At 40.9% G+C, this 12129-nt stretch overlaps 1 protein-coding gene across 1 annotated transcript; it reads right to left on the bottom strand.

Annotated features, from left to right (window-relative positions):
* Positions 1 to 1889: 1889 nt before the first annotated feature.
* On the bottom strand, positions 1890 to 11716 carry alkbh8 (alkB homolog 8, tRNA methyltransferase). Its single transcript, XM_084351172.1, has 12 exons — positions 11542 to 11716; positions 9784 to 9917; positions 9586 to 9686; positions 9291 to 9422; positions 8991 to 9086; positions 8484 to 8588; positions 7701 to 7771; positions 6033 to 6139; positions 5625 to 5785; positions 5257 to 5528; positions 3483 to 3632; positions 1890 to 2773 (listed from the first exon to the last, which is right to left on the bottom strand). Exons 1-12 carry the CDS (start codon positions 11677 to 11679, stop codon positions 2015 to 2017), a joined length of 2226 nt encoding a protein of 741 aa, XP_084207298.1. The 5' UTR covers positions 11680 to 11716; the 3' UTR covers positions 1890 to 2014.
* Between the last annotated feature and the right edge of the window lie 413 nt (positions 11717 to 12129).

Below are 12129 nucleotides of genomic sequence, written 5' to 3'. Positions count from 1 at the left end.
TAACAAAAAAGAAAATATAGTAGTCTACAAGAAAGAAAAAATACAAAAAAAAATATTTATCTTATCTATGTTTATAAGGCAGTATTTTCCCAGTGATTTGAGAGGTCAGTTTTACCTCAGGATATGTTTTCCCAGTCTCTCTGTAAATGTACCTGGTAAAATGCTTGGGACATGGTGATATGGCCTCTATGTATATGGCTATGTGTATATAGAAGCATAACGTCTATGTGTGCCAAGTTGTAGGCCTACAGTTATGATTGTGAAATTACTATTACTACAAAATAAAAATAAAAAACTGTGTTGCTATAACAGCCTCCACACTCCTCGTGCCAGTCAGGGCTTTGTGTACGTCAGTCAATTTTGTTTGGTGCACGCTGGCATTGTCATGTTATAACAATGAAGATCTTTCCCTAAAAAGTTGAAAGGACTCTATTGTGTGAAATATCATTGTATGCTGTAGCATTAAGATGAGTAAGAATGAGCCCAGTTAATCAAAAACAGCCCCGGACCAAATGCACTTTAAAACATGCGGACGAATACTCTTGGTCGTACATAAAGCCCACACTTATTTTATGCTATTACATTCCTCCCTGGAATTATTTCCTTTTCAATGCTGCACAGTCAGACACTGATCCATCAGGGAAGGAACTGTTGCATATTATTTCAGTATAAACGTCTCTCAACAACTGTGTGCTGAAGATTGTGAATGTCTTGTGGCCTGTCAAAATCAATGGGCTCTACCTGGGGGAGACATACCTTTAAATTTTAATTATCCCTCCAAATGTCAAGTGACAGACTTAACAACAACAATGCATGCACTGTAACACTACTACACACAAATACACACATTATTATGCATGAAACTACTCTCCCTCTCACACACACACACACACAAAGAGCAGGCGGCCTTACCTTAATCAATAACCCACTGTCAATAAAAGCACCACAATGTGTTTGTCAGTGTGGCTCCCGGAGGACTGAGGAGCCATAGGGGTAATTTACCAGGAGCCGCTGACCAATTACTTACCTCCACAACAAACAACCACACTACACTCCTCCGCCATCAATACCCCATTATCCTACAATTCATTCCGTCTTTAGAGCCGACTGGTAAAACCTATCTTGTAAACAGGTTGTAGTGTGAACACGTGTGAGAGGGCAGAAAAAGTAAAGAAAGCAACATGGAGTGATTCTACATTATACCAAATCTAAATTGAAATACAGTTAATCCGACACTAAAGGCCATTAGCAACAGCACAAAACATCACATTTTAAGCAGAAGCAATTTCCAACTGTAAATTTTAGATTTCTAAATCTAAATTGAACTTAGATTAAAGGTTCAAGGAGGCAAATACATGGTTTGGAACATAATGTACCACCATGACGTGCTACCTCTGTCAAACACAGAGAGAGAGAGAAAAAACACTCTGCACTCTTGAATGTGAACAAATCTCCCACAGCCTGAAACGCCACGTTGCACGGTGGCCCTTTAACTTGAAAAGGTCGGGCACACACACAGTTTATAGCTTACATACAGCTCAGTGAATTCAGGGCAGACTGAGGTCAAAGGCAGGGGAAGAGGCAAAGATTATTCTTAGTGATGTACTGTTAAATGTTGCAGAGCCTTGTTTGAACAAGAAGCAGTAAGAGATGCTCATAACCAGCATCCTCTTCAAACTACGTCCAGGTTTATTCAGATAGACAGGGATTTTACTGCAGCGGGACTGTCAAAACTTTCCAGCACTTGTTTTCCCAATCAATAAACCAAAATAGATAAAACAAGTGAAAGCTATCCAGGTCTAACATTTGACCAGAGTTGGCTTTTAAACCTAAACATTTCAAGTTTTTGACCAGATGATGGTGCAAGAAGTAAGAGCACAACAATGGCAGACATTTTGTTTCAACATTTATTTCATGGCACAAATAAAGGATCATTTAATTTTGTTTTATATCACATACATTAACTCTCTTGTTCAATGATGTATTTGTAGCTAAATAACTATAAATTAGTGTGTCAGTTCATCTCTATTGAGTCCTTCTCTAATATAACGCACCAGTTTCCCTGGTCATGGTAGCTGCTCTGCACCTCGACTCCAGCTACCTGACCACACAGCAGCTCCAGCTCCCCCTGCTGGAACACGTGGTAATAGCGGTGAAAAACAGGCACCGGGCTGCTTTCAGCCTTTGGAGCAGAAGTGGAGGTATGAGCAGAGTCATCACTTGGACTGGGTTTAGAGTCTGGGCTGTGTGTGGCATCACTGGTGTCCTGAACCGATCCAGAAGTCATGTCAGAGTCAAAACCTGGGCAGGGATCGGAGTTACAGTCTGATTTGGTTGAAGAACTCAAACTATCAGCTGAGCAGGAGTTTCCTGAAGTCTTTTTGGACTTCTCTTTCCTTTTCTCCTTCTTAACGCCTTCTCCTGATTCCTCCTCCCCTCGTCTCTTCCCTTCTTTCAGGTGCCAGGGAACCAACAAGTCCTGGGTGTTGAAGGACGTACGGTTGGTGTGAACACTAAGCTTGCCATCAGTCACTTTGCTAACATCTTGTATGTTGTCTACAGGCCCGTGGCTGTCTTCAGATGCGTTGTTAGTGGGGCTGTGGTTCTCAAGATGCTCTTTGTTCTGCTCTTTGTTCTGCTCTTTGTTCTGCTCTTTGAGGTACTTGGACCTCTGCTTGTTGTGCTCTTGTTCAAAAGCCCAGACGTAGATGAGAGCTCGACCTCCAGGCTTCAAAAGTCTCACCAGCTCCCTCACTGCTGCCAGCCGACGCTCCTACAACACACACACAAACACAAATTATTTATCTGACCATTTCTTAACCTTGAGTTAACATCATGAACTCAGTAACTAACCAAGGGGTAGACATTTGCTTAAATCTGTGTTTGCTTTGCCACTGAATCTCAATGCTTGTGATGGTGAGGAGAATCAGTCTAATAATACATTTTACGTTTTCATGGAGTGAAATAATAAACTATATTATGACTGTGATGCTGTTGATGTTGGAAAACAGACTGCAGAGTTGGAAAGGGAATTTGAAAACACCAGAAACAAAAGATGGCCCTTTTTTAAAGCTACTACAAGGAAGTTTAATTTTTCTGTGATTCTGGCGGACCCTGTGGACAAAAGATGATGATGACCGCAGAGCATCTTCTCTTCTCAGGCTGCAAGACTCGTCAATTCAACTTCAGCACTCTGCATTAAAGACTAGTTTTATTTTTATGACTTATCCAGCCTAGGTGAGTCAGAATGCGAGCAGGTGACGGACATTAAGAATAACTACAGTAACTATGCAGAAACAGCCAATCCTCTCGTTGATGTCACTGATTGCTTATGTAGGTCATATAGAGGCATCAGTATTGCTGTTTCACAACCGGTTAAAAGCTCCTTGTAGTACGTTTAAGATAGCAAGCGACAGCTGAGCGTTTTCTCCAGAGAAGTCTTTTGTGTGATTGTTTAAACGGTGTGTGTGTGTTCTGCGTACCTGTGTGGAAAAGTGGTGAATGACAGCGATAGAGATACAGGCGTCACAGGAGGCTGTACGCAGCGGGACACTGAGAGCATCGGATACAAAAGCCTGGAACCCCCTCTCTGCACAGATCTGGATCAGAGCGCTGCTACGGTCACAACCAACCTGAAAAGTGACAAAACACACACAATCAATGGTATTATACAAAATCGACCCCTAATGTTTCCTGAACACAGTAAGATGAGGAAAAAGGACAGAGACAGAATGGGAAAACAATAAAAAAGGAATCAAGTGTGAGCAAAACACACAGGATGGATAGTGGAAGGAGGATAGTGGCAGGGTGATTATGTACAGAGAATTGGGGGAAATGAAAGACGTGACAGACAAACAGAGGAGTTAAACAATGAGGATTAAAGTAGAGAGTAGGGAAGATGGGAATAAATGGAAAAGGAAGAGCAGAAAGGAGGGAGGGGTTTTATGACAGTAATAACAATTTTCAACACATTCTGTCTCAGGGAGCAATTCAATCAAGCCTAATCCTCCCAAAAGAGACAGGGGTGATAAAAGACGGTGAGAAACACTACACACTCAATCCGTTACTGACACGCAAACACACAAGCTTTTTCATTTCAATTAAAACCGGGAAGTTTAACAGTGTTAATCTGCGGTGAGAGGGAAGGGAAGAGGTGGAGGGGGAATACAGAGAAGGAAACAGAAAGTGCAGAGGGAGAGGAATGAGACAAACTTCTTTCGAAAAACAGCAGATTTAACTTCAAAAGTGGCTGTGTGACCGACGTGATCACGCTGTCCTCGGTAATGATTTATCACGGTTACGGTCTGAGTCAGGATAAGCTGCTTACACGCGCTTCTAAATCCCAAACATGAATATCTCTGTGTGCATACGTAAACAGAAAATTTAGGATATTGCCATGGAAACTGAGCTAATGCAAACAATGGCAACCAGCAGAAGATCAGAGAGAGAGCAACACACGCCTCAACACGAGGATATCATCCTTAAACGTCTTACTGTAGTTTATTTAGCTCATTTTTAAATGTAACTTGAGAAAACTTACAAACAATCTTGCTACTGACTGATTTTAGTTTTATTCTAGACATTTACCTTCTAGTGAACCATATGACTTTAACCACATAACCAGTCAGACTCACACTCTGAGGTTAAGTAAGTAAACAGATTTTCTTATGTGGATCCACAATAGAGACTTTATTAAAAGTCCAGTGTGTGGGATTTAGGGGGATCTATTGGCAGAAATGGAATGTAATACTTGCAATTATGTTTTCATTTGTCTCAGTCTTCTCCTCTCACTCTGGGAAAGAAAACAAATAAACATATTTCCCAAAATGTTGAACTAATTCTAAAGTATATTTCAGTCTTTGCTGTGATTTGCAAGAAAGACCAGATGATGTGTCAGATGACGAGATGTATGGCCTTGACCAAGTAATGCAGTTTATCTACAGTTATTAGGCTCATCTGGATCTAACTGGTCTGTCAAAGGTCTCTGCCACCTTGTCCTTCTGAATCTATCGCAGCTTCTTACTTGTACCTGAGAAGTTAGCGGCAGATTCACTGTCTGTCTAAGCTACTGCTGGTTTGTAGACTGTATTGAAACGGTGTGCAGTTTTGAGAGTTTCTGTACATAAATGACTTTTGGCACTTTAAAGAGATGACACTCCGAGAAGCAGTCGCAATAAAACATTGAGTGGAAAAGGAAATTTCCCTACAGGGATCACTAAAGCATCGCAGAATGACACACATGGTGGTAATACTCACAGCAATCACCTCTGTGTTGACACCGAGGTATTTCCCATTTCCGCAGCCCACATCAGCCAGCACGCTGCCGGGCGGGAGTGAGGACAAGAAGTGGCAAACGCGAGGCCAAGGGGAGTGGCGAGTGCTGCTGAAGTGGGAGGCGATGGCGTCGTACACCCGGTGAACATACTCCTCCTCTAGTTGGGCAGCGTCGTCGTGGCAACGAGGCAGCGACGGGGGAGACGGCGGAGATGCTGAGGGAGCTCCCCGACTGTCGCAGGCAGAGGGGAAGGCTGGAGAGAGAGAGCCTTACGTTCAGCTGAAGCACTGATGTTGTCAGATATCAGTCAGACACTCGTGGTAATGTGACAGCAGGTTAAGATCCTCACCACAGCGGCAGGGTTCATGTCTGATCTTGCGGAAAGTGAAAGAAGTGCGGGTGCCCCTCTTGCTCAAGGTGAGGTTGCTGTGGGTCCTGATGTCTGGCGGTGTAAGAGCAGAGGATTGTGGGTCGCAGGCTGGCACCGTGTCAAACTTCCGAGGAGTAATCCTGAGAGGAGACATGAGACTAACTAATCTGTACAGTTATTGTACCGTCACTGGTTTTATCTTCATGTGTGAAGGGATTAAATTGTGAAGAAAAGTCCACAGACAGACACTATTGTACAAAATACAGCATGAAGCCGAGATAAAAGGCAGTAAATCCTTCAGTTCTGTGCTCGCCTACAATGGAATAGAGGAATAAATGAGCCGTCACTCCTCTGTCAATCCACCCAAAGCGAATGACAAGAGCTCACCCATGTGTCCAGAGGTATCTGCTCTCTCCCTTCATCACCAGGAGGCTCCGTCCAGGCAACACGACGGGTACGAGACGACCGTCAGGGTGACGGAACTCCATCACCGTCTGAAATTAAAAACACACACATGCATTTAAACATTTAGACCTTTCAGATGGACGACAGGTAACCGAGTACGACCATTCATCTCTCTATTAAAAACAGGACAGTTGTTTTTTATAATAATTGTGTTATCGACTTATCGTACATATCTCATCGACCTATTGATGCATTTCCATGACAGTGATAAGTTTTGCTGAGCTTGATATCGCCTGTTGTGTTTACATCTGTTTGTTCACATAAGTAGGAATAGAGAAAAGAAACACTTTTTTTACTTTCTTGAGTATTTTATGTCCATGTGCTTCTAATGAGGATCCTACAATAAACAAAAACATGCTGACAAAAATATTTTGGATCCTCCCAATCCAGTACTGATGCTAAAACTCCATTCATAGGTATCATTCATGCAGAATTACAGAAGGACTGTACTGAATTAGTGACTGAACAGATGCTTGTTTCACTTCCTGTCTGGCAGCAAATGTTCTCTACAGACCTGAAACATCACCAATAAATATAATATGAAAAAACATCTTTAATTTTTTCTTTTGTGACATTACACAGAACACACACACACACACACACACACACACACACACACACACACATATATCTCCGTAACAACCAGCCGAAGCATTTCAACCCCAGTGTTGGTGTTTGATCCTAATGTTTCCTTACAGCGCATAACGGCATGAGCTCTGCTGGGAAATTACATCTACACAATTTCAAACTGCATCTCTCCAACTTCTGACAGCGGTAAAATTGGATTTTGTGAAGTAGAGGCGTGTGAGTGTGTGTATGTGTGTGTGTGTGTGTGTGTGTGTGAGAGAGAGAGAGAGAGAGAGAGAAAGACAGATAAGTATTTGTGCATGATTGTGAGAGCCATGCAGCACCAGCAAATGATCAGATATTTGCCTGAAACCATAACTGAAAACTCTGACACACATACACACACACACACACACACACACACACACGTACGGAAACACACACACGAGACAGGCAGGACTGTGCTGTTCCCATCTGAGCACTATTAGTCGATCGATGAAACCGGTGGAATGTGACTAAATCGATGGTGATGCCGGCAGCTGCACAACGCTTTACCACAGGACTATTCATCAGTCTCTCTCTCTTCTCTCTGCAAACGCAAAGTTTACGTCTGTTTCAATCTGCGACAACTGAGTCAGTTTGGTTAGCTTTCACCTATTGGAGACTCTGAAATCAAGTCGGCAGAAAGAGAGATTTAATGATGCACTAAAAGTTCGTACTGTAATAAAGTTGAAGGCCACAGTGAGCAAGAGATTATGACAGTATGTATAAAAGTGTGTCAGAGAGGGAAGAATGAGATGTGGCTACATGCAAGGTGACAAAATGTTCTCTGCCAAATCACAAGGACACTGAACCCAAACACAAAGACAAGTGTCTGAAAACACGTTTTAGAACAGCGTTTAACTTTGTATCGTCGTTTAAGCTACAATATGAAAACCGTTTTCCTCAGACCAACACTGTCTGCGTTATCCGCAGAATGTACGCTAGAGCTGATTTAAATCACAAAATGGATCGACTTGGTACCTGCGCCCCCAGGCTCAGTGACATGATGGTGTCCTCGAAGGCAGAGTGAGTGTCCACGTGAGGAGGAATACCTGAAAGTATTATAAACATGTAGAATTAAAATAGTTAGAGCAGAATCTGATGGACCCAATTCAATAATAGATTTGACTTTGCGCATTATTAAGAAATTCCTTTATCAAAATCCGTTCAGCCTTTAAAGATTTACCAAAACTGTAAATCTATTAATAAACGACCAACAAGACTCATCTTCCCTCATCGATGCATGCTGGAAAGCGTCTGCTGCCACCTTGTGGTAAGAGTCAATAAAACCTAACCGTGTGCAACTATTTGGTTAGAAAATTCAACTGCGTAGTTTTAGTAACCACAGCTCAGTAGCTGGGTCTGAAAAAAAAGACGTGCTTTTAGTTTTAAAATCTTTTACTTGACTTCTTCTCTACATGCAGAGTAGCTACAGCCTGTGAGAACTAAAGTATCTTACTGTATTTTTACCTTTTTGTGGTAGAGCTCTCTGGTAAAGCTCCCTTAAAACTCTGTCTTAGCACACAAGATTAAACTTAATATGATTAGATATTGAGCCCCTTGTAGGTGAAATCGTTGATATTTCTGTGATGAGTTCATGGTGTGTAAACACTTGATTTTTTCTCATTTTCTCCACATGTGGTGTGTCATGTTTGAATAGCATTAATGATGACATGTGAAACGTATCTAAGTTTAATTATCGTAGTTTTTCCGAGGCTGTATGTGATAACGTGAGTCATTAGCGACGTAGCTGGAGTAACTGACCTTGTCCGGACTCATACTGGTTGACAGTCAGCTGGTCCGGCATGATGTTGATGTGTTTGTTCTTCACACACCGCTCCAGAACAGGTAGACACTCCTGAGGGATACCTGGACACACACACACACGATCTTGATAATTTTCTAATGATGGGACGTTTTGTGCAATGAGAAGCAGTCATGATGCACTTATCTTATCGCACACTCTCAAAAATATAGTTATAAGCAAAAATCCAAATACTGAGAAATCTTTTCTAAATTACCCAGCGGAGCCCAGAAATTATTAATAGATGATAATTCTCTGACAATAAGCAGTGAAGTGATTTTCAGCAACTCCTACTCACAGTTTATAAAAAGACAATGTTGAGAACAGCACAGCACTGCAAACAGAGCCTGAATATCTAAGCACTGCAATCAGTGAGGAAAATGTTATTGCAAGTGATGGAATAATGGACAAATCTATGAAAATATGAGCCGAATAAAAACTGATTGTAAGGAAAACGTTAAGCTCACCTGCAGGCAAAGGTCTGTCCTTATCCACGTTGTTGTTGTCGTAACGAAACTCAAAGCCGTAATGTTTGACTCGTCTGTGTTTCAGGGCTTTTTGAGCTAAAAGACATCAGAAGATCAGGTTCAATTTGTTGCATTTCTTCTGTGAATTGAAAAGTTTTGTACAATAAAACGATAAAGAAAAAAACTTTATTATGATTATTCATGATTCTTGTACAATTACTTATGTGAGATTTTGAATGCAGGACTTTTACTTGCATCATTTCTACACTATGGTATTTCTGCTTTTATGCAGCCCCTCACCAGTGATATCATCGCTAGCAGAGGACCAATCAATGGCAGCGAGGAGCAGAGCCTCTTCCTCTGGAGACACAAAATCTTCCACCAGGACTAATCCCTCTGGCAAGGGAACGGACGCCTCCTCTTCACAGGTTACTGCACACACATAAGCAGAACATACAGCACAAGGATCACTTTACTGGCTTTACTTATTCAACTTACTGTTAAAATGTAAGGTAAACAATGTTTCAGATGTTTATAGCAGTTCTTAGAGTAAATTATACTTGTGTCTGTGTGTGTCGGTGTTCAAACCAAGTACCTGAATCAACAAAACTGAGGTAGAGTGTGACACTGTTCTCTCCACATTGCAGCTTTTCCCCATTCAGGTGGATGTGGGCTTTCCGAGAACACTCTTCAGATCTGGAATGACAATAACAACAGTGTGAGCTGTAAACCAGAATCTTCCAGAGAGGTTTTAATGCTGAAAATAACTAATACAGTGTTGTTCGTGCAGCACCTGTATGTGACAAAGGCGTAGGGCTTGTGAGGGTGCATGATCAGCGTCTCCAGCTCTCCCATCTCTTTCAGGACGGCAGACAGCTCCTCTCGACTGACGCCGTTCCCCAGGCCGCCATTAGCCACCACCAAACTCTGCAGAGGAAACGGGCAGACTGGTTGATTTTATGCAGACTAGTTTCACCACACAGAAAGCTGTTCATCCTGACTGTAGACCTAAGGTTCAAACCAGGGACATCACCACTGTATTCTGTAATACACCAGCAGAATGAACAACTGCTGAACACTTTACAGCCATCCAACACTCAACACCTTAGTCAACGTATGTAACTTTGTTTTTTACACAATGGCTCTGACGAAACTTTTATTCATGTCAACTTTAAATTCTTAATTATACACTTCCACACCCCTTGTCATTTGATCCCCTGTCCAACCAATAACTGTTTATTGTGGCCTTTCCTTTTCACCAGCATGTCTGCAAGACCCTTTTAGTTGGATGACTACCTCCATACTTGTTCCAATTTTACCCAGAAATTGACAAAAAACAAAACAAAACGAAAAACAGTGGTATTACAGTGATGGAAGAAGTACTCAAAACCTTTACTTAAAGGTGCATTATGTCATTTTGGGGAAGAAATTAGAGAAAGATCTTCACTGACTGATTTTTTTTATGCCTAAACATCTCAATAATCAAACTCTCTTCGTTTTCATGACTGAATAAACAAACTGACCTTAAAAGGACAACACAGTTTCACACCGTTTTACTTTGCTTATATGTGGCGGACCCCGCCACCTTTCTAGCTTCAAACAGCGTTCTGGGGACCTTATTTTCCTCTGAGAACAGCTTGTTTATTCAGTTATGGAAAAAATAAATATTCCTGAGTTTGTATTATCACTACATTAATATTATAAATATAAAAATTCTGAGTTTGAATTTCTTCTCCAAAACTACGTAGTGCGCCTTTAAACAAACAATGCAAAAGTACTTATTTACAAGTAAAAGTCCTGCCTTCATAAGTGTTCTTATGTTAAAGTATAAATGTGAGCCATTATCAGCTAAAGTATTAAAAGCAAAAATACTTGGACTGTTTCCTGATAAATTATCATGTGTTACATCACGATTATTATTGATTTGCAGGTATGAATTAACAAGTAACCTCTGTCAATACCATAAAATATAAAAATATCAGGGCATTAATAGACAAGTAAATAAAAAGAAATGTGAACTTTATTTTCCACAGTTGAGAAGCCAAGTAAACATAAACCTGACAGTAACTGGGCTGTTACTGATTACTACACTACAATACACTGTACATGTACAAACTTTAGAGAAAGTGCCAGTTTGTTTTTCATTCTTTTCAGATTTCCATATACATTTCCATTCCTTTACTTTTTCAGGAAATTAATCCCACTTATAAGACAGCAAATGACAAAGTCCCCGACAGAGCCTGAACTACCATTATTAAACTATTACATGGCTGAAATCAGCAGATATGAGTTAATCATAAAGCTGAACCTGGGAATGAAAGTGCTAGCTACCAAGCTAACTACCAGCGTGCCTTCTTTATTTAATAAACTCATATTAAACTTACACGAGCTAAAAATCAACTCCGCATTGGGCTCCTCTTGCAGCTATTAAACGCCATTAAAAACATTATAGATTAAGTAGATTTCTAGAAGAAGTAGAAGAAGGTCTGTTAGCTAGCTCTCTTCTCTGACAGCTGCCACTTCCTGTTTATAAACGGTTATGTTCTGTTACCTTGGTTGGCTGCGATGTTGTTCTGATGCCTTCATGTTTCAGCAAAGTGTGGCTGGCTTTAATTTGTTTTTTGAGAACTTTCTTCTCCTCTTTACTCCTCCTGACGGCCTTCACGTTGTTTTCCACACTGGGATCCATGGTACGTCATTTTATTTGGTCCGGGTGCGACAAGAAGCATTAAACACCGATAGTTCCTGAAGAGTCGCCTCCCAATGTTCAGCTACAGCAGCCTGACTACTTTTGGTTTGAGAGCACTCTGATTAAAGCCACTTTGTAGATTTGTAGGTTTTTATGATTATTGCATTTTTTTTAGTTATAGTTGTTTGCTTGTCACATTTACAGTATCCTTGTGAAAAATGGAAATCGGTGCATTTTGTAGGATACATAAAATGTATTAGTGCAGCCAAAAAAAAAACACCTATTGCACTTCTTTGTTGCATTCTTTCCTCTTTCTTTCTTTCTTTCTTTCTTTCTTTCTTTCTTTCACCAAAGCCAAACGGAAGCCAGTCAGAGTGGTCAGCCAGAAACAAGAACTGAAACAATAAAAACCTGCTAAATTATTTTCACACCTTGAGGATTAACAAGAAA

This window comes from Pagrus pagrus, assembly GCF_965226575.1.
Source record: "Pagrus pagrus genome assembly, chromosome: 4".
In the NCBI taxonomy this organism is placed as follows: domain Eukaryota; kingdom Metazoa; phylum Chordata; class Actinopteri; order Spariformes; family Sparidae; genus Pagrus; species Pagrus pagrus.
Note: the sequence above shows the minus strand (reverse complement) of the source record. Positions and strands in the feature narration are given on the sequence as shown.

Coding starts and splice junctions, on each gene's coding strand:
- alkbh8 (XM_084351172.1), bottom strand. CDS start 11,679: ATGGATCCCAGTGTGGAAAACAACGTGAAGGCCGTCAGGAGGAGTAAA. Junction 9,687..9,783: donor TACGCCTTTGTCACATACAG/GTGCTGCACGAA, acceptor TTGTCATTCCAG/ATCTGAAGAGTGTTCTCGGA. Junction 9,087..9,290: donor TGCTAGCGATGATATCACTG/GTGAGGGGCTGC, acceptor GATGTCTTTTAG/CTCAAAAAGCCCTGAAACAC.